At 39.8% G+C, this 27,888-nt stretch overlaps 1 protein-coding gene across 2 annotated transcripts; it reads right to left on the bottom strand.

Annotated features, from left to right (window-relative positions):
- Window positions 1-982: 982 nt before the first annotated feature.
- On the bottom strand, window positions 983-27,864 carry tmem167a (transmembrane protein 167A). 2 transcript variants are annotated; one of them, XM_080189715.1, is made up of 4 exons: window positions 27,791-27,864; window positions 21,610-21,719; window positions 12,487-12,521; window positions 983-1,400 (listed from the first exon to the last, which is right to left on the bottom strand). In XM_080189715.1, exons 1-4 carry the CDS (start codon window positions 27,791-27,793, stop codon window positions 1,330-1,332), a joined length of 219 nt encoding a protein of 72 aa, XP_080045841.1. In that variant the 5' UTR covers window positions 27,794-27,864; the 3' UTR covers window positions 983-1,329. The 2 variants fall into 2 exon arrangements, with proteins under 2 accessions (XP_080045841.1, XP_080045840.1); XM_080189714.1 differs by lacking the exon at window positions 27,791-27,864 and adding an exon at window positions 27,596-27,769.
- Window positions 27,865-27,888: the final 24 nt, after the last annotated feature.

Genomic DNA, 27,888 nt, shown 5'->3' with positions numbered 1-27,888 from the left:
AGTATTAGCGAAATGTCAAATAATCAGGAATTTAAGACAATTATAAAACTACTAAGAATTAAAATCAAACTTACAGAATAGCAGTTACTGTCTGCATAAAGACACAATCATAGTAAGAGATTTAAAGAGATTTGAACACGTGTTTCTGATTTTAGAATGTATTGCAAGTGTATTTTTAAAATGGTCTGTGCGCTTTAGCCAAAAGCAGGCTGCCCAACACATAATGGGATGAAGACAGTGAGACAAACCACATTCTTTAGAACAATGAAACCACAGAATGTGTATATTCTTATCAGCATAAGTTATAGACAGTATGGATTTCCAAAGGCATTGAATTAATAGAGCTGCTCAATTTGTACTGATAAGATGGTGTTTCTCATAAATGGGAATATCACATCTGACTCCACCAATTGACAGAGTTGGTGAGAACAGTACCTTTGAACACTCCAGCTAAGCATGGGGGGGAGGAAGCATCCAGATTCTACAGACCAATTAAATACTATGATGTCAGAGTAGAATGTAATTGGCTGAGGTATATGACAACTGTTAATGTTCGATTTGCATTAATGATGACTGGTTCATAACTAACGGGAAGGTGAGAAAAGCAAACTTTAAAAAGTGTATAATTGTCCTGATGTATTGTAACTTGAGTGGTATTGCAGTGCTCAGGGTCTTCTCTGCAGGAGAGATGTTGGATTGCCCAATGCTCTCTCTCCCAGTGATCGTTGGTCAAATAAAGATATGTCTTAAACCGGGATACTGACTTTGCTAGTCTTTATATTAGCCGAAGTTTTTGGCAATACCTAGTCTCTGAAAAACCCCGCAACAGAGGGTTACAGATTACTCAACAGCCTTGACTTCAAAGTGCCAGATGTAACCTATTGGAGCAAACCTAACTTCAGTGAAATCTTACCTCCTTTTGGGGTGATGAAGCATACCACAGGTCTCAGCATTTCATTCATTCAAATGAAAAGTTTAAAAATATTTTAAGAAGATTTTTATTGACAATACAGTATTCAGACAGTTACACACAGCAATAACTGATCAAATGATTCTCACAGAGACACTAGCTGTCGAGTGCAGGATGATTGTTGCAGTGCGACAAAAATTTCAGCCACAATGGAGCTCTATCTCAAATATTTCAGTCCTTGGTCCAGAAACAGAGTTGCAGTTGATGTCATTGCTAAGGAAAGCTTGTGATGCAATAAGCACAACATGGATTTTGGAAGCTGCTGCCATTTGTGGATCATTTTCACAATTATAAAGTTCATCTGCTATGTATTTTAACCAAAGTCCATTATCCATATCCTGTCCCTTTCGAGCTAATTGTTACTGTACAAAGAGAATACTGAATGCCATTACTATACAACATATGGCGACATAAGGACTTTTTCTTTCACCTGCAAAGCAAAAGAAAAATATAAATAGGACATCAAATTTATTAAACAGTGTAACATATTACAATGACTCCATAAAGTACACGAATTATACTTATTAAACCCCAAACCAATTTACTATAAAATCTTGAAAGGAACAATAGAAATGAGCAAATATCATCACATATTGCAGCAGGTGTTCGACAACAATGATTTGTATTTATACAGCACCTTTAATATAGCTAAATGTCTCAAGGGGCGCTAAACAAAGTCTGACACCAACATAAGGAGATATGAGGAAAGATGACCAAAGGTGCAGTCAAAGAGTAGGATTTAAGTCATTTTTTAAAAGGAAAAAGAGAGGAAAGTGGTTTAGGGAGGGAATTCCAGAGTTAGGGGCCTTAGCAGTTGAAGTTAAGATCAATAGTGGAGGAATTAAATGTAGGATGCTCAAAAGGCCAGAATTTGAAGAACACTAGTCTTAAGAGGACAGTAGTGATTAAGGAGATTGCACAGATAGGGAGAGGAGACACTATGGAGGTATTTAAAAAATGATGAAAATGTTAAAAGCAAGGCATTGTTTAATTTTGAGCCAATTTAGGTCAGTGAGTATTGGTGTAATAGAGGAACAAGCTTTGGTTTGAATTAACATTAGCAGCGTTTTGAATGATACGAGGCTCAGAGGGTATAATATGGGAGACAGCCACCTCAATGTACTCCTGGGCAAAGGTATGGATGAAGGTTTAAGTAGATCAACTAAGGCAAGGGCTTACCCAGCTGATGTTAGGGAGGTGGAACCGATGGCAAGAATGTGTCATTGGAAATTCATCACCATTAAATAGGACACAAAGTAGCAAACAGTTTGGTTCACTTTCAAACAATTTCCAGGGAGAGGGATGGAGTTGGGGTAGGCAGGTGGCCTTGTGCCCTTTATGTATCCAGCTCCTTTGGTAATACAGTAGTAATAAAAGAACTGTCAGGTGGCCTGAGGCCCTTAACCAGCTATTAATGGTCATTTAAAGACCTCCAACCATCACTGTTGATATTAGTCAGTGGTGGTGGTGGTGGAAGGGCTCAGGATGGCATGCAATATGGCAAAGCAACCTTTTTTCGGTTGTGGGAATCCTTCCTGTTCAGACACCATGCCAAATAAGAACATAAAGAGATAGGAGCAGGAGTAGGCCATCTAGCCCTTCGAGCCTACCCCGCCATTCAATCAGATCATGGCTGATCTGAAGTGGATCAGTTCCACTTTCCCACTTTCTCCCCATAACCCTTAATTCCCCTGTCGATCAGAAACTTACCTACCCATGACTTAAATATATTCAGCAAAGGTAGCCTCCACCACTTCAATGGGCAGAGAACTCCAGAGATTCACCACCCTTTGAGTGAAGTTCCTCCTCAACTCTGATCTAAACTGCCCCCACCCCCCCATCTTGAGGCTGTGCCCTCTCGTCCTGCTATCCTTTCTAAGCGGGAAGAATCTCTCTACCTCTACCCTATCTATCCCCTTCATTATCTTATACGTCTCTATAAGATCCCCCCTCAGTCTTCTAAACTCCAACGAGTACAGACCAAGTCTATTTAGTCTCTCTTCATAAGCTAACCCCCTCATCTCCGGTATCAGCCTAGTGAACCTTCTCTGCACTCCCTCCAACGCCAACATATCCTTCCGCAAGTGCAGCGACCAAAACTGCACACAGTACTCCAGTCTTTGAAACTCTTCACCTCAGCTTCTTCATGCACCTCACCAGGATGACCCGAGTGAAAACGTTCCACTTACCTTATTTGGCTTGTGATTTTCATGGTGAGCTGCCTGCTGTCCCAGTAGCGGCCAATAATTCCAGTGATGTTACTGGGGCTGGATAACTACCAGCCATCTGATTAGCCAGCAGCTGAGGTGGAATTCCCTCTCAGGTGGAGGCAAGTCCCACACTAAGCCCTGCGACAGCACAATGGCCTTAAAATCAGGTTGGGGTTTCTCAGCCCCATAATGGTAGACTTGCCCTCGATTTTCTAGCAGGATAGGCAGGGTCACCACCTCTATGTGGGGATTCCAAGGAATAGATTCAGTCTTCCCAATATTTAGCTGCAAGAGATTTCTGCTCATCTGGTATTGGGGTTATTGAGGGGCTCAGACAGGTAGTGTGACCTCGAGCTGGGTATCCGTAGTATACATGCGGGAGCTAATATTTTCAGGTGACAATCAGTTGCAGCACAGTTGAGAAATAGAGGAAGCCAAGATAGATTCTTGGGGGAAAAAGCAGAACCTATGGTATCAGACTAGGAAGAAAGGCCACTACAGGTAGATTCTCTGACTATGGCTGGATAGATAAGAATGGAACCAAGTGAGAGCAGTCCTCCATAGCTGGATGGCAGTGGAAAGATGATGGTGAGTTCAACCCAATCAAAGGCTGTAGAAAGGTCAAGATGCGTGTGGAGGGATAGTTTACCTTTCCCTGCTCCCACCACATAGGGCACCATTTGAGACTCTGATCAGAACTGTTTCAGTTCAAATGGAAATAAATTACATTCTGGGAAAGATCGATTCAGATTTGGGTGGCGACTCTGGGGAGGAAAGAGGTTGGAGATGGTGTGGTAGGTTGCATGGGTAACAGTATATTTGAAGGAATGAGGAGAGTGTACTGTTAACAAATTAGCTCAGAGGAAGTTTGGAATCAACAGCATGCAAGTAGAGATTTTGATGGGCTGAAAGATAATGGCTTTTGGTCATCCTGGTACTGAGCTGGAAGATGATGTGACACATTCAAGATCTGATGTTAGATGGACAATCTTAAAGAATGGGAATAGTTGAATGTTCCTAGAAAAGTGGAAATTGACACAATTCCTGCAGATTATGTCACTGAGGAATAGTAAATCATTAAGATGGCACAGAATGAATCCTCTATTGTAATGACAGAGGGAAGGGAAGAAAAGTCACTGATGTATGTCTGTTGGCTATATGTGGATAAGTAGGAATGCAACTGTGTGTAAAGGCTAGTTTAAAATACTTATTTTGCTTTCCTTCTCCCTCATGCTGATGTTTTCTCTGACTGTTAAAACTGGAATAAGTCTCATCACTTCTACCTTGATAGAAGATTACAGCAGAGACTGTAAGTGCCAACCAGGCAAAGTACCAATTTTTGTTCAACTGATATCCATATCAAAATGCCAACAGCCATACGATAAACAACTATTTCACCAGTCAGATATTATAGTAAAACATCTGGCATTAAATATTTATTAAGCATGGAAGAAGATACAACACACTGTTTTCACTGTTTATTGAAAAACATATCAATGAGTCAGCTAATCCAAGCTTCATCCTTTGAAAACAAATTGCTCTGTTCGATACTGCCTTTGGGGAAAGATTAAGTTCTTGCCTCGTCATCCTCATTTGCTCACTGGAAGACATTCTAGTACTGCCCTCCAAACCTTTGGAACCATCAACTCTCAGACTTCTGTTCTTTATAGTTGCTGCCTGACCTACTGAGCATTTCCAAGTTCTTGTTTGGATTCATAAACTAGATCCAACTTATAAACCTTGGAACTAAGCACTAAGAGAATTCCAACTTCTCTACCAGATGCATGGTTTTACTAGGGTACTTTCAGTACCTCATGCTCAATTCTATTACATTTTCTTTCATAATATAATTGTGCATTTAAGAAAGAAACTGCTGTTTCACTGATACTCCTCCCAATGTTTCTCCTTGCAGGAATCTGTTGCACCACTCCCCCCACCCTGCAATTCAGGATACTTTCTTTCAGTCATCATAAGCCTGTGGCTTTACTGTTACTCTCACTTTTCCCTTGAATTGGTTATAAATTTGTAAACAAATGCAGGATTGGGAACTAGAATAAAGAACACAGAAAATTACAGCACAGGAACCAGCCCTCCAAGCCTGCATCGACCATGTTGCCCAGCTAAACTCTTACTTCTCCATATTCTTACTGGCTTCTAGATTCCCATTGTCACCCTTGGAACTATCTTCCCGATCTTAACACTGAAATGCTTGTGTGGAAAGCCCCAGATTGAAAAAGTTGCTGAATTTGTCAATTTTTTATTATGCTCTTGAACTTATTTTAATATTTTTGTAGTTCTGAAGATTCTGCATGCAAGAAGTTAATTTGTCCGTTGCCTCCATAAATGCTGACTAATTTTCAGTTCTAACATTGTCAGTTTTTGTTTCAGATTTTCAGAATGATTACAGAAGTTGAACACAGCTTTAGTTGATGATACATTCAAGAAGATACCATGACTTATTAAAATATTCAGCAAGAGGTATTGAATCTTCACAAACTCTTGGAATTTCCTTGCCAACATTTCAATAAATATCATATACATTGCTTTAAGGATTTTGAATATACCAGACTTACAAAATAATCAAATTTCCATTTAAAAAACTCAATAACTTTTTGGAGCAACTTGTGTGGTTCCCAGAATTATATTTTTACAAACTGGTTGCACAATACTCTAGCGATACTTGTAGGATTTTATTTGCCATTAAAGTGAATGGTCAGTTTACTCCATTTACTGTATTCTTAAAGCTATGCACTATTGATAAAAATGTAGTTTCAGTCCAATTTGTGATCAAATTGTTTCTTCTAGAATTTATTCAATGTTATATTTTAGGATGATTGTGGACTGGACAGTTGTTTTGTTGAGAACTGTGAAAAAGTGTTTCATTTCTATTTCTCATGTTGAAAATGAAAGGAAAAACAAATCTTCGTATGTCTATTCAAAAGAGAACCACCAGAGACTGTCTGGGTTTCCCATTCAACTTTTTTGTCTCAGAAGTATTTTAAGATTACAAAACTAGGTTTTATATTAATAAGCTCAAAGGAAAGCTTGTAGGAGTTTGTGGGCAAAAGAATTGATGGTAGATCAGGGTCCACATTTTTCTGAGTAATAATAGTCCAGTGTGGTCGATTTCTAGCAGTTAACACTTCAAGTTCACAGCTGTCTTCATGACCACTCACTTAAGCTAGCATTTGTTCTAAATTTTAGTTCTATTATTGCAGGCAATATTAATAGCAAATAATGACGGAGAGGAGATTAATTATTTTACTGCACAATCTGAAATTGTTGTTGCAGTTTTTAAAATGTTAAGCAATCCAAATTAAATATTTAGAAAATTTTAGGAACTTTAAATGCATAAAATTCACCTGGTTCTTGAACACAAAAGAGATAACTTGCCCCACCTCATTTGGAACACATTTTTGGCAACAGGTACTATATGCATAAGAAACTAATAAGAACAAGCAAATGTGTGTTTTCTGTCAGCAGTTGTCTTCACTGTGTCAAAAACAGGGTATAAATAGCCCAAAAATATGCCTAAGTCAATACCACATACATACTGACTGACTTAACAAAAATTTCTGGCTCACAAAAGTTCTATCAAAATTACCATTCTCCTCTGAAGTTGATTTCAGAAACCTACAAATTCCAGTAAGTTTAACATGACGAAGTATTCTGGTAACTTTATTTCCAATGATAACCGAATAGAATGGAACTATTGAATCTCTACAGTTCAGAAATAGGCGATATGGCCCATCAGGTCTGCACTGACTCTCTGAATGAGCACCCAACCTAGGTTCCCCCTCTGCCTTATCTCCATAACCCTGCACATATACCATGGCTAATCCACGTAACCTACACATCTTTGGACTACAGAAGGCACCTTAAGGAAACCCATGCTGACACGGAGTACATGCCAATGCCACACACTCATCCATGGCTGAAATTGAACCCAGGGCCTGGCATGAGAGGCAGAAGCGCTAACCTCTGTGCTATCTTGCTGCCTATATGTTGCTATAGTGGCCTGCCTTCTTATTCTTGCTGGTTATAAGCCCTGCTATGCACAGCAAAGGGACTAGATCACAGATGTTAGCAGAATATAAAATTAAAACTATCATGCAAAAACACTAAGGGCGTGATTTAGCGCAATCGTGCCCTATTGCATTTCTGAGACTCATGCTAACACTAATTGGCCATCAAGAATTAACCCTTAGCAATGTCAGTCTCACACTGTATCTCTCAACGTCAAGTAAAGGGTTGAAGTCTTAGGCTTCAGGGCTCAAAGCTTAGTGGCACAGGATCAAGAACAATGCCCGACCCCCTCTCTAAGGCACACATAACCGTCCAGTTGACCTTGTTCTGTGTTTCATTCCTTTATCCTTTTGCTCTAGCTGCAAAAGCAGTATCACATTTCCCATAAAAAAAAGAAGCTATGACTTATAGTTGAATAAGAAAACTTTAAGTTATAATAAATATATACATAGAAGAAATAGAAAATCCTTTTAACTAATTTTGTATGTTAGTACATACTGTGCAAAAACAATCAAAATTTTGTAGTGTAACTCTTCAACATAATATGAATGTTTCTGAAAGGGTTCATCAGTAGTCTTGGGAAGTCAAAAGGGCTCTGTGGCTGTGAAGGTTTGGGAAACCCTGACTTAAAGGGTTGTGAATTTTTGGAATTCTCTACACTAAGGATGAAGAGGCTCAGTCGTTGAGTGTATTCAAGATCAATAAATCTTTTCACACTTATGAAATCAAGGGGCATAGGTATACAGCCAGAAAGCAGAATGGAGGTAGAAGATCAGCCATGATTTTACAGAAAGGCAGAGAAAGCTTCAAGGGCCAAAAATCCATCCCTTTCTCCTATTTCTTACGTACACAGAGAATATGACAATTTTCATAGACAGCAGTTATAAAGGTGCCTGTGATGAAATTGTGCAAAAGAGTGGCTTTGTGTGTTTCAGGAGAATATTTTGAAGTTCAGTTTTTCCTAAAGATGGTCAGTATGTCTGGAAGGAACACAGCTCATGTTCTGGGAAAGAATGATAATCATTCATTGCAACCTTGCAAGAGGTTAAGTAAAGTTCCCCAGGATCTCAGATTAGTGATTGACAGGGTCACAAGTGGTGGTGGCTTATATGCAGTCCTGGAAAGAAATTGGGAGTTTGGCTATTCTTGTTGAAATTGAAGAAAATTTTGCAGGCTTTTGGAAAGCTCTGAAAATTCCACAGCTGTCTACTCTTATTATAGCAAGTACATTTGTGATTACTAACTATATTTAGAGTTTTAAGTCAGAAAGAAGAATGTTGGCCATTTGGAACTAAGATAGTGATAACTTAGAAATTAGAGCTGTTTCTTTTCATGTTTAAAGGTTGTTCAACTTATTTTGTTAAAGTTATACTTAAACTGCGTTATGGATAAAAACAGGTTTTGATTACAGATCCCTAATTTGTCAGTAGAATTTGTCCTGCAGCAAAGCATCTCTTTCTCACATTTATGCCAAAGTAGAAAAATTGTTGAGGTCTAGTGTGGCTTCATAATGTACTCTCGGGTTCTGGTTCAATGCCAACATTCAACTTTTTAAAAACATGCTCTATGTAGAGGAGAACATAAAGAACTTAATATTGGGATAAAAGCAAAATACTGCAAATAAATTCTGGATAAATTCAGCAGGTCTGGTGGCATTTGTGTAGAGCGAAACAGACTTAATGATACAACTGTTCTTCAGAACTCCTATTTTTAGGAACTTAAAACTGGGGCACGTGAGCTACAGTTTGAAATTTTAATATATACAACTGCAATTATAGAGAGAATTAACCTCAACAACTTTGTAAAATAGAGATAACTAATGGAGCTCAGAAATAAATTTAAAAGCTTGTTTCATATTCCGCTGGCTCCAGTACCAACTGAAACCAAAAAGAGAACAAAAAAAAATCAAGGTTCAGAGGGTATAAAGGTTTGGAAAAGGATTTTGGTGGCTCTGGGAGTAAAGAGGTGGAAGTGAACAAGGTGCAGGGGTGAAAAGAAGTGTGTTCTGGGTAGGATTTTCGATTTGAACTTCAGTTCTGGGTCAAACTGAGGAGAAACTACATGCAGTCTGGTTCAGCCTGAAGAATAGCCATGAGCTTGATTTTGAGCTGAAGGAATGGGGCAAAGGTGTAGCTACATGTTGTTCAGGCACACAGAGAAACTCTAAATCTACAGATAATGTCAGCCAGACGCACTGTGGAAATGAATTGTGTCAGGTTATTGAGAACCATGAATGGGCAACGCTACTGAAATGAACCATAAAGGTGAAACCGGCACAAATGCCCCGACAGATTTTGCAAGTGAACTGTGGATATTAGAAAAGGTAGTGGGAGTTGGATCTCAGATACTTGAACACTTAATAAAACATAGCTCCTTTCCATTCAAATATTCAACAGAACTCTCAGCTTACACTCTTCAAACAAGACATGAGCAAATCTGGTTCAATGAATTGGTGCTTGCAGTTTAACATCTATAAGTCAGCTCCTGGCATTTACATAGTGAACTCCAGTTTCCTCATGCAAGCACTGAACGTATAGGTCAAGCAGCAGTCGAACTGAATCCCAAGGAAAGGAGTAAACATTAACATCCATTCCATATTAACCCACAATTGGTGTGCAGAGAGAAAACCCCCCACTTCTCTCAAAAGATTTGCTTAACTAACTATTCATTTTTGGACAGCATCACATTTACATTTGTTTAATTCAAACTGTTAAAATTCACAGAATTTCTGCAGTGCAAAAGGAGGCCATTCAGCCTAAAAGATCTGCACCAACTCTTCTACAACACATCACACCCAAACCCTATCTCGGTAATCCCACGTATTTACTCCGCTAATCCCCTAACCTACACAAAGTGGAAGTTTACACCAATCCAGTGATTTATAATCGATTTCAATCTGCAAGGAATGCTATAATGGACCCTGTCGAGGACTGAAAGCAACTTTTAAATTTCCCTGTGGAAATGCAGTTGTGTTTTTTCATTCTTTCATAAGATGTGGGCAATGTTGGCTTGGCCACCATTTATCACCCATCCATATGCAGGCACTAGAAGTTGTTTCAGTTTCATTGGGCGACAGTGGTGAACATGGACAGTTGCATCATCATTACAACAGAAAAGCTCAGGCCAATGACCTGATGCAGTGTCAGCTCTCAAATGCAAACAAGTGAAATGTTGGAGGCCAATACCACCCTGACAAGCTTCAGTGTGCCTCCTGCACTTCAGGCGAGAAGGTAATAAGTTTAACAATTTTTTTCAAAAGCGCAGAAAATTTACCTCCAGTAATCAAAAATGCAGCTTATTATAAGATCTGGCTGTTACCTAAATTATTTTCATAACCACAGAATCACTAAAGCACAGAAAGAGGCCCACCGACTCTGAAGGAGCATCCCATCCAGCCCCTCTCCTCCACTCCGTCCCCTTAACCCTGCACATTTACTATGGCTAATCCAGCTAACTGGCACCCCTTTGGACACTAAGGGGCAACTTAGCATGGCTAAACCTGCACATCTTAGACTGTGGGAGGAAACACTCACAGGCACAGTAAGTACTTCACACAGTCGATCACTTGAGGCCTGAATCAAACCTAGACCTCTGGCACTGAGGTAGCAGTGCAAACCACTGTGCCATCGTTAGATAAATTAGGTATACTGTAATCTAAACTAAAAAAACATATTTTTCTCTCCCCTTTTTGCCTGGTCAAAATGGCAAGATTAAGAGCAGGCATTGCACAATCAATTTCTTTCATAGCAACAGAAAGCATAGACTATCTGTGTAGTAAATAGATGAATGCTTTGAAACAGGGTGTTACTCTGGCAGCAAGAGAGCAGCTTTTGTTATTTATTGACACAAATGGACTTCAATAGTTTGATTGAGAGAGCAAAAGGCTTCACTATTCTCAATTATTTAAAATGCTTATAAAACGGAAATCTATTCAATCCAGCATGTATAATACCCTGAATTAATCCATGCCCATTAAGAGTTCAGAACAGAAACAAATGGACTAAATTTTGTACAGTCACTCCTAAAGGGCCAAATACAAAAAAAATCAGAAAGGAGAGAATTTTTTTGAATTTATTTGTGGGCATAGTCAGCTGTATTCCCAAACTGCCCAACATTTGGGAGTAAACTTGATAAAATTGTAAACACTGCAATTTGTAAATTGAAGCTTCCCCTCCACACTCCAGTCCTGGATCCTATCAATGATTTGAAATAGTCTTTGTATTTTAAATCAATAGCAATAGCCTGGACTGAAGCCAGGAAGGAGGGTTGCTATTTAAGTATTAAAAGGCTACGAGAACATTGCAAAAGATGATGGCAACATCAGATAAGAATGTACTGCACTCCTTCAGTGCTGAAGCAGGCACAGTTACCATTTAAGGATGCAGTTAGGCTTTTACTTCTGCATTGATACAAAGTGCATTTGGCTTTGTAGTGATCATATAATGATTCTGAAATCAAGACCCCAGTGAAGGCTCAGTTGGTGCCCAGCAGTGATCATCAATATTGAGTGGAAACAGATGAGCAATTTGTGACATAAGTCAAGGCCAATCAGAACTAGACACTTACTATTTGGGAAGGGGGGGGAAATAAAAAGTACGTAGTACTAAAGTATTCATTGAATGAAGTTCCTGAAAGAGCCTAGCAATATATAAAAATAATATTCTCCGAGGAGCTCCTCTACAGTGTGCTGCAAATAGGCATTCTGGACATACAGGTGGGTCTGCACTAAAGGATCATCATACACTGAGGATCATGCATTCTAACACAGTGAATTAATCAGACGTCAAGTCGCAGTTTTGTTTCTGCAATTAAATTGATATTTATATATATTGGGCAACCCAGAAGGTACAGCTGACACTTGGTCAGATGCAAGAATGAAAAGCAAAGCATAAGTACAGGAATGAGGGGATATATATAACATGGCAACTGAGGCCATGCTACAATTGTTGAATGGGTAATTGTCATGACAGCTGGAACCTGGAAATACGTTGTCTGGATTAAGTCAAAAAAAAGGAAAACTAGAAAATTTAATCCAAGTGGAATCGATTTAAATGATAAAACTTTGAGAATTCAGACAAAAAAATGTAGATAGACAGAAATAACATTGAGGCCTGAAAATAGCCTTGCATTTTGGTATAAATATTTTCTCATCTAGTACCAAATGTCCTTAGCTATAACTTTCACCTTGATGTCCATCATAAACAATATTGTTGAAAAAGGGGATTTGCAAAATTAAAATTGAACATTATAGTCAAGAAAATGCAACAAAGTTTTACTTACCTATTCTGGCACACTTCCAAAATATTCCCAGAAGTCTGGAAAATAAATGTTTTTGTTAATGCAACAGATATTGTTACATCTGAAAAAGCTTTACTGTTGAGAAAAATCAATGATTACAGTTTTAATTTTATATTTGACATTTACTATTTGAGAAGGGAAAAATGAAAATACTTTAAAGTATTCTTCACCCATCTAAATTACTCTAGTAATATAAGTATCCCTTCTGTATAGAGTTGATTTTTGTGCAGAATGATGCTCCAGATGGTTATGGAAACCATCCAACAAGAATCTCATACTCAAATATATGATCAATTATAAAATACTAGGTGGCAATTTTTGTTACTGCGACCTTACATATTGTAAGTATTAAAATCAAGAAACAGGTAATAAATCAGACAGAAACTGAAGTGTAAAAAAAGTCTTTGTTTAGTGATGGCACCACAACAGTACATGTGTTCGATGGGCTCACTGATGGAAAGAAGTGTCAAGAACAGCCAAATTAGAATTTCAGACTCATTAGTGTGATGTGCATTACCATAATCAACAATGACACTTTTACAGAACTGGAGGAAATGGAAGTAGACATGCTCAGTCTGCCAATCCAAGATAAGGTATGAAAGAAGTACCATGTTAGGTTCATTAACTCCATATTCATCTAATTAGGCTCCGAAACAAAAAACTAATCATGAACTTCGAGAATGTTAATTTATGTAAAAGATATTAATGCTCAAGTCACACCTCATTCACTTCAGACTTTTCAGGCACAAAGCATACACTTTCCTTAAGAATTCTTCTGTAAGTTGAGATGCTGTTTTAAAAATAAATTAACATTTTGATTGCTTCTATCCTGTTTATTTCAGATGAATACACAATTCGAAAACTGCAGGTGTAAAGATGTTGAATTATGGAAGTTTTCCAGCTAATAAGACAAACTTGAGTGATTTATGGACTGTGAATCCTGAAATGTTTTATAGTTACTTGAAAAACCTTCTCTAAAAGTACAAAAGTGAATTTGGGGACTAATGTTGGGCACTCAATTCAGAATATCCCAGGATTTAAAATAAGGGATATTCTGCAACACAAGAATTTTAAGACTTTTTTGTGGTAATTTCTCATTTTTGCAAAGTGGAAAATTAATTCACAAGATAATAGGTATGAGAAAATAATTCAAAGACCTCTACAGAATATGATTTGTAGTTGAAATAAGTTTTAACTTTCAGGCATTTTCTTTATTATCCTGATCTTCCATTTTCTCCTACAGTTGACCAGCTTTCAAGCCAACAATGGTGCTCGGAACCAGTTGCTTGGACATTTGGAAGTATGTTTCTCCCTTCTCTCTGCAGAGGTACTGTGCCTTGCGTTAGCATGTGCTCTATCTCCTGTGGTTAAAAGGAGATCAAGGTAGAGTAAGAAAGCTTGGGTGAACTTACTTAAGGACTGCAGTGATACAAAACTAAACTCATACTATAATTAGGGGAGGGTAGAACAGATCCATTACAAACTTAGTTTAGTTACCATTCATTTTAACTATCAAAAGTAACTAATAACTGTTAAAACTGATATGATCCAATATATAAAACAGAAAAAAAACAGGGGCCAATTAGTTACTGGTTTCACAGACGTTTTAATTTAAATCAGGCCTTAATATTAATAAGCTACACAATATTAAACAATTTAAAATAAAACTTTAAAAGTAGGGGCTGGCAAGGATCAGCAATTGCTTGTGCAAATATCAAATTTTATCTATATGAACTAGGAGCAGAGTAGGCCATTTGACCTTTTGAGCCTGCTCCACCATTTAAAAAGATCATGGATCATCAGACTGTAATCAAACTCCATTTTTCCAGACACACCTTTTACATCCTTATTAGCAACGTATCGGCCTTAAAGATTCAAGAAGATCCACTTCCACTACCTTTTGAAGGAGACCAAATACTTACAATCCTCAAACAAGAAAAGTGCTCCTTTTCGATCTTAAATTGGCGACCCCTGATTTTTAAAGTGGTCTCTGGTTCTAGATTCTCCCATAAAAGGGAACTCTTTCCAAATACACCTTGTCAAGACCCCTCAAGATCTTCGATTGTTCAATCAAGTTCCCTTTTACTCTTCCATACTACTAAGATCCTAGAATGAAGTCCATCAGGACTTAGGGTCTTGTCAGTTCACAACTCCAACACCGGAACTTCAATAATACACTAAACATTGCAAATTTCTTTATGTAATAGTCTTTGTTAAAGTGGAGCAGTAATTTCTTACTGAATGATATTTTACCATTAGTCTAACATTTCTAAGGGTAGATTTTAAATCTCTATTGGAAACCTTGTAGTAATCATAGGATCCTTACAGTGCAGAAGGAGGCCATTTTGATCCATTGAGCCTGCACCAACTACAATCCCACCCAAGCCCTAACCACATGTATTTACCCTGCTAATCCCCCCGACACTAAGGGTCAATTTAGCACGGCCAATTAACCTAACCCGCACATCTTTTGAGGATGGGAGGAAACCCACGCAGACACAGGGCGAATGTGCAAACAAAGGACAAACAGTGACCTGATGCCAGAATTGAACCTGGGCCCCTGGCTCTGTGAGGCAGCAATGCTAACCACTATCACCATGCCAATCCCTTTGTTAGAGGTAATTGCTATCATGCTCATTCATAAAAATAAACCAAACAAAAATCAAAAGATCACAAAGAGATAGGCCATTAAATCATATCATATTCTTGATTCCATTGTGGAACCATCTATTCAACTAATTTTACTTTCTTCAGATTTTCAGTCTGAATTTTCTATACTGAAAAATTAGCTTACCAGCATTGAAACAGATATACTTGCAAATTAATGGCACATAAAATTTAAGATAGAAAGTTAGAGACGAGCATTACAGTAGTCATCATTTCTTATTACACAAATTAATCCTATTGGAACTTCCTTGACCAGAGAAATATTGGGCACAAACTTAGCTGAGCCTAAGTTCACTGGTGAAGCCAGCTGCAGACTGCGCAGGGTGCCATTGTGCACTGCTATGTCAGTGAACTGGGAGACTTCCTGCCACTGCCTCCCATGGGCATTAGCTTCTCCCCCCCACCCGCCAATCACCACCCCCCTCATGTGCAGAGTCCCTCCCCCTTTTGCAAAGCTCCCTCCCCCACTGCAGAGCTCTATCCCTTGCCTCCCCCCTTCACGAGCGACGTCTCTTTGGCACTGCCTGGGCACAATAATGGTGCCCAGTTGGCAGTGCCAGCCAGCCATGCCCCTGATCACACAGGGTCTTCGATGGCCTCCGACTCTCGAGGCCTTCACATCTGATCCCCATTGATGGGACCAAACCGTGATTTTCATCGGCGAGGTGGTAAGCTCAAGTGAGCCCGGGGGTACTGCTCGGGACTTGTTAATGATTTCATTAATATTTGAATTGGCTTTGTGCCCCCACATCCCTCCTTTGTGTGCAGCTAGAAACAGGGAGTAGACCCAATTTTCCGCTCTGCACACAATCTTACCAGCTGATAAGATTGCACCCATGGAATAAAATTTCAAAATCTGTCAAAGGTAACAACTTGAAGGTTTTGCAAATAGTGATAGCAATCAAATATATCAGCATACAGATAGACTTGCAGAACAAGCAGAAACTTGGCAGATAGAGTTTAAATGATGTGGAGATGCTGGCATTGGACTGGGGTAAGCACAGCAAGAAGACTCTCAACATCAGGTTAAAGTCCAACAAGTTTATTTGGTAGCACAAACTTTTGGAGTCTTGCTCCGAAATAGGGTTTAACATAGAGAACAAATGGAAGGCGATGCATTTTGGAAGAAGGGTGATGATAATATAGACTAAATGGTACAGTTCAAACAGCACATAGAGATAGAGAGGCAAATGTGCGTCGATCTTTAAAGATTAGCAAAGTATATGGGATCTTGACTTCATAAGTAGAGGCACTAATGACAAAGGCAGGATTTTATGCTGAACATGTAAAAAGCCTTGGTTAGGTTACAACTGTTGCATCAAGTTCCAGTCATCACTCTGTGGGAAAGATGTGAAGATTCTGGAGAGGATATTTACTAGAACAGTTCCAGAGATGAAGGCTTTTAGCTTTCAGGTTATGTTGGAGAAACTGGGGTTTTTCCCCTTGGGTACCTTGCCTTTGATAACTGTATGAAGTTTGCACATTCGCCCCATGTCTACGTGGGTTTCCTCCATGTACTCCAGTTTACTCCCACAATCCAAAGATGGGCGGTGTAGGTTGATGGGCAATTGAGCATGGCCATTTAATCAGGGAGATTAGCAGGGTAAATAAGTGAGTTATGGGGGTAAGGCCTGGGTGGGTTTGTTGTCAGTGCAGGCTTGATGGGCCAATTGGCCTCTTTCTGCACTAAAGTGATTCTATGATTCTATTCTATGAAAGAGATTATGGGGACATTTGATAAATCTAAGATTATGACAGGCGTAGATAGGAAAAACTGTTCCCGCTGGAACAACTAAATTGCATTAGGACAAGAAGACACATTTTAAGAACATAAGAAATAGGAGCAGGAGTAGGCCATCTAACCCTTCGAGCCTGCCCCACCATTCAACAAGATCATGGCTGATCTGAAGTGGATCAGTTCCACATTCCCACTTTCTCCCCGTAACCCTTAATTCCATTGTCTATCAGAAATCTATCTAACCGTGACGTAAATATATACAACGAGGTAGCCTCCACCACTTCAATGGGCAGAGAATTCCAGAGATTCACCACCCTTTGGGTGAAGAAGTTCCTCCTCAACTCTGTTCTAAACTGCAGCCCCCCCCCCCTTATTTTGAGGCTACTTCCTCTAGTTCTGCTATCCTTTCTAAGCAGGAAGAATCTCTCTACCTCTACCCTATCTAGCCCCTTCATTATCTTGTAAGTCTCTATAAGATCCCCCCTCAGCCTTCTAAATTCTAACAAGTACAGACCCAGTCGATTCAATCTCTCCATGAGCTAATCCCCTCATCTCCGGTATCAGCCTGGTAAACCTTCTCTGTACTCCCTCCAAGGCCAATATATCCTTTCGTAAATACGGGAACCAAACTGCACACAGTCCTTCAGTTGCGGCCTCACCAGTGCCCTGTACAGATGCAGCAAGACCTCCCTGCTTTTATATTCTATCTCCCTCGTATAAAGGCCAACATTCCATTTGCCTTCTCCATCACCTGTTGCACCTGCAGACTGGGTTTTTGAGACTCATACACAAGGACCCCCAGGTCCCTCTGCACTGTAGCATGCTGCAGCTTTTCACCTTTTAAATAATAATCCCTCTTATCATTATTTCTACCAAAGTGGATAACCTCACATTTGCTAACGTTATACTCCATCTGCCAGGTCCTCACCGACTCACTCAGCCTATCCAAATCTCTCTGCAGACTTTCCGCACCCTCCACGCAATTTGCTTTTCCACTCATCTTCATGTCATCAGCAAATTTTATTACCCTACACTCAGCCCCCTCCTCCAGATCATCTGTGTAAATGGTAAACGGTAAACAGTTGAGGCCCCAGCACCGATCCCTGCGGCACTCCACGAGTCACCAACTGCCAACCAGAATAGCACCCATTGATTCCAACTCTCTGCTTCCTGTTAGACAACCAATCCTCAATCCATGCCAACACTTTACCCCCAACTGTGTACCCTAACCTTCTGCAGCAACGTTTTGTGAGGCACCTTATCGAATGCCTTCTGGAAATCCAAAAACACCACATCCACCAGTTCTCCTCTGTCTACCGCACCTGTCAAATCCTCATAGAAATCCAATAAATTTGTTAAACACGACTTCCCCTTCACGAATCCGTGCTGCGTCTGCTTGATCAAACCGTTTTCCTCTAGGTGTCTTGCTATTTCTTCTTTGATGATGGATTCTAGCATTTTTCCAACTACTGACGTTAAGCTAACCGGCCTATAATTCCCTGCCTTTTGTCTGCTACCTTTTTTAAACAGCGGCGTAACATTAGCCATTTTCCAATCCTCCAGCACTTCCCCGGAGTCTAGCGAATTTTGATAAATAATTACTAAGGCATCCGCTATCACCTCTGCCATTTCTTTCAGAACCCTGGGATGCATTCCATCTGGTCCCAGGGACTTGTCTACCTTCAGTCCCGTTAGTCTACCAAGCACTACCTCTCTAGTGACAGTAATTGCATTAAGGACCTCATCTCCTACCACGCCTCTGTCTTTCATATTTCGGTAAGCTACTTGTGTCCTCCTCTGTGAAGACTGACAAAATACTTATTTAAAACCTCAGCCATTTTCTCGTTACTCACCGCTAAATCCCCCCCCCCCATCCTCCAAGGGTCCAACATTCACTCTAGCCAGTCTCCTCTTCATATATTTGTAAAAACTTTCACTATCATTTTTTATATTTAGAGCTAGTTTAGCTTCATATTCTATCTTTCCTTTCTTTATCACTTTCTTAGTCATTCTTTGCTGTTTTTTAAATCTTTCCCAATCTAATTCCCCACTATTTTTAGCTGCTCTGTATGCATCGGCTTTTAATTTAATACTCTCCTTTGTTTCCTTTGATAACCACGGCTGGTTACCCCTTCTCTCACGGTCCTTCTTTACCATCGGAATATATTTCTGCTGAGTACTGAAAAAGATCTCCTTAAAAATCCTCCACTGTTCCTCAGCTGTCCTACCAACCAATCTGCTCCCCCAATCTACATTCATCAATTCCGCCCCTATCTTATCATACTCCCCTCTGTTCAAACAGAGGGCACTGGTTGGGACCCTACTATCTCATCCTCTATCTGCATCAGAAATTCAACCATACTATGGTCACTCTTTGGACAGGCTTTGGGCTGGAGACATAGGGTGAATATGAGGCAATAAAGTGGTAGTTGACTTGACAGCTCGAAATCATTGGGATAGCAAAATGGATTGAAAAATGGTTGTGGTACAATAGCACGGAATTTAGAAAATGGTTATTTTGCAGATGAAAAAAGTTATTTTTCAGGAAATCAATCCTTTGAATTCTAAATTTTTCTAAACACAGTCTCAATGAGGACATTTTACATTATTTAGGATCACAGAATTCTATTAACAAAAAATGTTTATTAAAGGCAGACAATTTAAATCCTACTTAATAATGTAAGGATCACAAGGTCACATCAGCCCTATTTACAATTCAAGTTTCAGAAAAATGGAATACCTGACCATATTTGCTGCCTGTTGTTGGCAAACACATCCAAAGGTGTCTAAAGTGGCAAATGCTGGCAAAATGGATCTACCTCCCTGCCCCAAGAACCCAATATTTCCAACATCAGGAGGAAACTCTCCACTGCATCACTGAATTTTTCCATTTCCTATGTCAGCATCCTCACTGAAACTCACAAAAATTGCCAATCTATACTACATTACAGACAGTTTTGTGCTATGAAATCATGTCTGCAAGGAACTAGGTTATGACTGTCTAATCTTAATTTAGGATCTTTACAACTGCAGAACAGCATATTACTGCACCAGTCTGGGTTGGATTTAAAACTTAGTCTCAGGAGGCAAAATACAAGGGTGTAGTTAAATTACACCCACTAGTTTGTTAATATGCACACGTGCACCTTAAAAGTTAGCTTTGTATGAGCTGTGGTATGACAAATTGTTGGGAAGCCAAATTGGTTTCAGACAATCTTCTGACATTTTCACATGCAATGCAAAACTCTAGTTTGGCTTCTATTACATTGCTCATCTTGTGTCACTGTAGAGTACAAGATGTAATTCAAATTTCCACAAAGTAGACCAATTCTGCCAGTTTTTCTCCTTCCAGATGTAAAGTTTCATTCTAATTACTTGCACTGTATTTGTTCAGTGTTTATAGTGACTAAGGTTTAGTATACTTTCTTGCATTTCAATGGATGCGCGACTAAGAATTTACTTACACTAATTCCACCACCCCCTCACCAAACTTATGACGAAGCATCCACATCTTTGAAGACATTTCAAATAATTACTGGTATTGAATTCAGTAGAAAATTGAACACATCATCTACTTAACTGATACAAGTTGAAATGGTAGTTCCCCAGATGTTTGGTTTTGCAATCCATAACCCAATTCTTTATATGTGCTTGCATTAATGTATTTGACTGTGGCTTGTTTAGGTAGGCAGTTCCATCTCGGAATTAAAAAAAAAATCAGTATCAATCGGCCAAGATAATAAATATCAGGCAGATCTCTCTTCAGTGACTTGAATCTTCAGTCCTTTGGCCTAAAGAAAAAACTGTTTTATTGTTGAGTTATATTGTCTTCTTCTACTTAGGCTCCAGCTTTCATTTTAGGCAAACACTAATTTTGGTCTGGTTTTTCCAAGAAAATGCAAAGATCAGTTTAAGTTCAAGCACAAGTTGGCTACTTGACAACGTGACTGGGTATGGGATGAGAAAAATCAAAGAATCTTACATGAGATGTATTTGTTTTGCTGAACTGTTGTACATTTATTCAATATCCTACATTTGGGATCTATTGAATGGATTTAAATATCAAGAGCCTACCCACTGACATAGCCCCTGAACTGTGTACTGAGTAGTTAGCAGAGGCCAGTTAACATATTCAAATCGTATCAATACCACAAATTCTCAAATAATCTGCCCAAATAGTATTCTATAGCCACATCAATTTATACCATCAATAATGATAAAACACATCCCTAATATATTATGGTAACATAATTAGCAAAACACTGAACAGTACACATCTCCAAGTGAATTTCAAACAATCAATATGGACAGGCACTAGAAACAAAACTCATGCTTACGCAAAGTTTGTGATTCAGAAAATATTTGCAATAAAACTTTAACATACAATGAATGAATACAACTTGTATTGAATTACTTTTGTTTTATTACTTTTAGAGCTTCTCCCAGCCATTAAACAGACTTGTGCACTTACAGAAATCACAACACAAATGTGAATCTTGGCACAAACTTGTTAGGAACAAACCTTCAAAGGTTAACCTCACTGGGGCTGAAAAGTGCTAAGTCAGTCAAGATGACAAACACAGTATTAAACATACTTCTCAAGTACTGCATTTGGTTATATTTTACTTGCTGAAAAAAAATTCAAAAAAACCTTGAATTTCTATAATCTAGCCAACAGTCAAAAACTATAGTGTACTTACCCAGTTTTATTTTTGTCCAGAACACTGGGAGCTAGGGCCCTGATGTAAGCACAGGTACAAATCAGGAGTAGTATGACAGTCAGTAGACTCTGAAAGTTGAAAATTGCCGACTGTGGAGGGGGGGGGGTGGTGTGGAGGGAAGAAAATTGTAATGAGTTTTATTTGTGGCCTGTTGAAACACCGATTACTGAAAATTAAGGTGGTTAATGGGCAACAATGCAAATAAGTTAAATTGAATCGGAAAATATGAATTTTATACATATTGCATAAAATATATGTATTATGGTAGATTCCACAATCATGGTGGGTTGTAAAAGCACATGGTTAACAGAATGACAACAGCAATGCAAATTGTTTCCCTTCAACTGCTTGACGCTCCAGGATCTAGTTAAAGCCACTAACTGTGCTACATTTCAAGAATGAAATGCAGGCAACACGTCAGCTTCTTAAAAGGACTAAAAATGAATTGCTTTCCCAACAATTCTGTCACTCGGAAAACACCTATACTTCTGATGTAACAAGGGTATTAATAACTGAGCATGTATTCTATCAGTAGATTGGCATTGAGCATGCATTTATAGCTAGACAGTACTCTCTTCCACAAAAGTAGTATTTTTGAAATATATCTACATTGCAATATAAAAATGGCATTGGGTGAGGGTCAATGATGGAACGTACAGCACTCATAAGGTGGACAATTGATTACATTTTAGAAATGATGAAGCAAAGTGCTACGTGTCAATTCTCCATGCATTGTGCACATTAAATTTTATTTACTGGTGTCACAAGTAGGCAGTAACATTGCAATGAAGTTATTGTGAAAATCCCCTGGATGCCACACTCTAGTGCCTGTTTGATACGCTGAGGGAGAATTTAGCATGTCCAATCACCTAACCAGCACATCTTTTGAACTGTAGAATGTAACAGGGGCACCCGGAAGAAACTCACGCAGGCTCAGGGAGAATGTTGCAGAGTCCACACAGCCAGTGACCCATGCCGGGAACCGAACCCGGGTCCCTGACTCTGTGACGCGGCAATGCTAACTACTGTGCCACCCATTTAGGTTTAGGACCAGTGTCCGCTTGTCCAGAAGGCCACTAAATATGAACATAAGTTTGCACTTCATGTATTCATTGGAAGTTATCCCAATGACTGTTGTGATTCAAACTGTATATGTCCTGATAGTGTAATTTGCCCACCACACTTAGTAGGTTAAACTGGAAATTTCACATGAGTCAGGTGTGATTTTGCCTGGAGTTTGCTATAATAATTGAATTTATAAATGTTGTAAAGGGCGATATATAGTGATTAATTCAGATCAGCACCATGAATGGTGGCAGTGGGAAGACAGAGAGAAAGAGGTGGGGAGGGATTCAGTTCCATTTGGAATTACACAGATAATAACGAAACCCATGCCCATCAGTAAGATGCAAGCTTGGGGGGGATAAGAGCTACAGTAGCAGGCAATGACCATCTCCAACAAAACAGCATCCAACCCCCTTCTGGGGGACAGTGACCAGAAAATCAACTGTACGAGCCACAAATGTTGCAGCTACTAAAGCAGATCAGAAGCCAGGTATCTTGTAGTGGATGACTCGTTCCAAACTCTCCAAAACATCTCCAACATCCACAAAGCACAAGTCAGGAGAATGATGGAATATTCTCAACTTGCCCGAATAGTTGCAGCAACACTCAAGATGCTTCATTCAGGACAAAGTATCTCCTTGAGTAACAGCACTCCACTCCCTCCATCACTAACATATGTTTGCTGCAGTGTATATTTCTTCTAGGATGCACTGCAGCAAATTGTCATGGTTTCTTTGGTAGCACTTCCTTAACCTATGACCTCCACCATCTAGAAAGACAAAGGCAGGTGTATTAGAACACCTCTACTACTAGGTTTCTTTCCAAGTCACATTTTTCTGACTTGGAACATATATTTGCGTTCCTTCTTCATCACGTCAAAATCCTGGAACCGTCTACCTAACAACATTGTAGGAGTAACTTCAGCATACAGACTGTAGCAGTTCAGGAAGGTATCTCACCACAATCTTCTCAAAAGTATCAACGGTTGGACAACAAATGATGGCTTTTCTTACCACCTTTGTTAGAATCATAGAACCACAGGTCTTTTTGCAGAACAACTGCTGCTTTCCCTTTTATAAGGGTGGCATGGGGGCGCAGTGGTTAGCACTGCTGCCTCACAGCTCCAGAATCCAGGTTCGATTCCTGGGTTACTGTCTGCATGTTCTCCCACGTCTGACTGGGTTTCCTCTGGGTGCTCCAGTTTTCTCCCACAGTTTGAAAGATGTGATCAAATGCATTCAGATATACTTAGTATACCTGAACAGGTGCTAGACAATGGCAACTAGAGGGATTTTCAGAATAACTTCAACGCAGTGTTAATGTAAACTTACTTGTGACACTAATAAATAAACTTTAAACTTGTGAAGTTGGGCATTAGACTGTTGACTATCTGAACCATTGATTTGTACCTATGATAGCCACACTGAGCAGCAATGGCCAAACTGCACCGGGCAGCACTGTAGCACAGTGGTTAGCACCGACGCTTCAGAGCTCCAGGAACCTGGGTTCGATTCCTGGCTTGGGCCACTGGCTGTGCGGAGTTTGCATGTTCTCCCTGTCTCTGCATGGCTTTTCTCCGGGTGCTCTGGTTTCCTCCCACAATCCAAAGATGTGTAGGATAGGGGGATTGGCCATGCTAAATTGCCCCTTAGTGTCCCAGGATGCGTAGGTTAGAGGGATTGGTGGGCTAAATGTGTGGGGTTACAGGGATAGGACCTGGGTGGGATTGTTGTTGGTGCAGACTCAATGGGCCAAATGGCCTCCTCCTGCACTGTAGGGATTCTATGATTCTTCTGTTTTATGATTTTCAGAGGGACACTTGCAGAACTCAACAATTGTTTGTTATAGTGCGGAGCTGCTCAGGTTCCCATTTTTCATTCCAGAGATGCCCATTATTGAGAGGCCCAGTTTGTGTTTTAACATTTGCACATGCAGCAAAATAGTGGAAGAATGTGATGGAGAGAGGTCACAAGTAACAAAGTTCAACATCTAAGCAAATTAAGGGTACCAAAGGGATCTGAAGTTGAGGTACCAATCGATCAAGATTGTATGTTGCTGCAGACTGAAACTTCAGCTCCATTTCCTAGGTGTACTGCACATACGCATAATACAAACTGAAAATACTACTTTTGACTGAAATAAAAACAATCCCCTGAGAAATCTAGAATTGCAGAATCATGCTCAGTGTTCTTCCCTCAAGAGACTACAGACACTGTTAGGTCACAATAACCAATAAGATAGGTAATGAATCGCAAAGTTAAACTGCATCCAAACAACTCATTCATTTCATAGGGGCCGTAGTGCAGGAGAATGCTATTCTGTCCATTGCACCAACAACAATCCCACCTAGGCCCTACACTCATTTATCCTCCTGACACTAACGGGCAATTTAGTATGGCCAATCAATCTAACCTGCACATCTTTGGAGTGTGAGAGGAAACTGAAGCACCCAGAGGAAACCCACACAGTCACGGGGATAATGTGCAAACTCCATACAGAGAATAACCTGAGGCTGGAATTAAACCCAGGTTCCTGGTTCTGTGAGGCAGCAGTGCTAACCATTGTGCCACCCTTAAAATCTGTGCAGTTGGGGCTTTAAGTTTGACCAGGATCAGTGTGACATTTTGTTTATCCATTCGTGGGACATGAGCGTTGCTGGTTGAGCCAGCATTTATTGCCCCTCCCTAGTTGCCCAAAGACAGTTGATAGTCAACCACATTGCTGTGGCTCTGAAGTCACGTGTGGGCAGACCAGGTAAAGATAGCAGATTTCCTCCTTAAAAGACATTAGTGAACCAGATGGGTTTTTCCTGACAAATGATCATCAGCAGATTCTTAATTCCAGATTTTTGTTCCATCATCTGCCGTGGCAGGATTTGAAACTCAGGATGTTAGCTGAGTTTCTGCATTATTAGTCGAGTGACATAATACCACTAGGTCATCACCTCCTCCTCGAGCAATTATTCTGTTATTTTACAAGATATGGGCAGCATTTTTCCCATCCCTAATTGCCCTAGAAAAGGTATCTGCGAGCTGCTGTCTGCTTACTTGGTGAAGGTACATCTACAGCGCTGTTAGGGAGTTCCAGGATTTTGACCTAATAACGATGGAACAGCAACATATTTTCAACAGAAAATGGTGCTTTTTTTGCATGAGACTTTTCAGTTGCTACTGTTCCCTTTCTTTAGCTGCCGTTGACCTTTTAGGGGGTACAGATCACTAGTTTGGAAGGTGCTGCTGAAGAGCCTAGCTGAGTTACTGTGGTGTATCTTAAAGACGGTACAGATATGTGGTAGATGATATTTAATGCAAGTAAGTTTAAAGTGAAACATTTTGGTGGGAAGAATAAGAAAAAATATAGAAAATAAAGGAAATAAATACAAGGAAACAAAGGAATGATGGTGCACAGTGGCACAATGGTTAGCCTTATTGCTTCACAGCAGCAGGGACCCAGATTCAATTCTGGCCTTGGGTCTCAACACTGTGTTGAGTTTGCACTTTCTTCCCATATCTGCATGGCTTTCCTCTGGGAGCTCAGTTTCCTCCCACAGTTTAAAGATGAGTGGGTTACGTTGATTGACCAAGCTAAATTGACCCTAGTACCAGGGGATTAGCAGGGTAAATGCATGGGGTGATGGAAATAGGGCCAGGGTGGAATTGTGGCCTCCTTCTGCATTGTAGAGATTCTACGGATTCTAGGAAATGGGGCGTATTACACAGAATACTGAAGTGGCAGGGCAAATTGAGATAGTGATTAAAAAGCATATGGAATTCTAGACTTTACTAATAGGGGCACATAATATAAAAAGGAAGTTGAACTTTTATAAAAAAATTAGTTCAGCCTCAACACGACTATTGTGTTCAAATCAGGGCATCACACTTTGCAAAGGATGTTTGTGCTGCCAAATAAACCTGTTGGACTTTAACTTGGTGTTGTGAGACTTCTTACTATACACCACCTGAGTGGCAGAGGCAGATTCAAACATGGCTTTCATCGGAAACTACTGAGAGAAAATTGCAAGGTGGCATGAAAAGAGTGGGATAAACTGATCTGCTGTTCCAGAGAACTGGCATGATCATAAGAGACTGAAGACCTCCTTGTGTTTCAACTATTCTGAGAAGACAACTTACTTGTATCCCATTGCTCTGTTCTTTCCATAAAGGACAGGTACATTAAGCTATTCATCATTCTCTGATTCTAAGTATATATTGTCCCAGTACTTAAAACAAAATGGGCTATCACAATGTGGAATTTAGGGTAGTTAATCAGACTAATCCTCAGGGCTTGAGATGATATATTTCTAATAAATAAAATGTACATGGGGAACAGGCGAGGAGGTGGATTTGAGACCAGGGAGAGATCAGCCATGATCTGATTAAATGGGAGAACCAAGATTAAAAAGCTGGATTTGCTGACTTCTAGTTCTTACGTTTCTTGATTTCACACCATCAGTCATTCATTTGGAATGAAACATCTCCATTTAATAGTAGCCAGCCCACAGCTTTTGATTTATCATTATCACATGCATTAACATTGTGAAAGGTATTGCTTCTTGTACACTATATAGACAAAGCATACTATTTATTGAGAAGGAAACAAGAGAGTGCAGAATGTAGTGTTACAGTCATAGCTGGGATGCAGAGAAAGATTAACTTAATACGAGGTAGGTCTATTCAAAAGTCTGACAACAGCAGGGAAGAAGCTATTCTTGAGTCAGTTACTACGTAACCTCAGACTTTTGTATCTTTTCCCCGATGGAAGAAGGGGGAAGAGAGAATGTCCAGGGTGCGTGGGGTCCTTAATTATGCTGGCTGCTTAGCTTTACTCAATTACATTCATTGCTGTCGATTATTAGTTTCGATTACGTCCATTAAAGCCGGAAAAGAAAACAGTCTGTTACCTGGAGGCCCTGATCCCAAGCACTGCTATCCTCCATCCCCACACCACTCATTGTAAACAAGAAGCATCAAGCTAACGGGCTGCCAGTGGAGACACATCAGCCGGCACATCAGAATGTGAATTGATCAATCACAGTAACTAATCAGCCTGCCTCCAACATCACCACCATAATAAATAAGACAGACTCCTCACTCACCATCCTGTACACTTCATAGCCACATCACACTTCCGCCGGAACTGGAAATGACGCGAGACGCTTACTTACGCCAGTTGGCGGCTAACTTCTGTCTGTCA

This window comes from Carcharhinus amblyrhynchos, chromosome 5, assembly GCF_965287045.1.
Source record: "Carcharhinus amblyrhynchos chromosome 5, sCarAmb.v2.hapA, whole genome shotgun sequence".
Lineage (NCBI taxonomy): Eukaryota > Metazoa > Chordata > Chondrichthyes > Carcharhiniformes > Carcharhinidae > Carcharhinus > Carcharhinus amblyrhynchos.
Note: the sequence above shows the minus strand (reverse complement) of the source record. Positions and strands in the feature narration are given on the sequence as shown.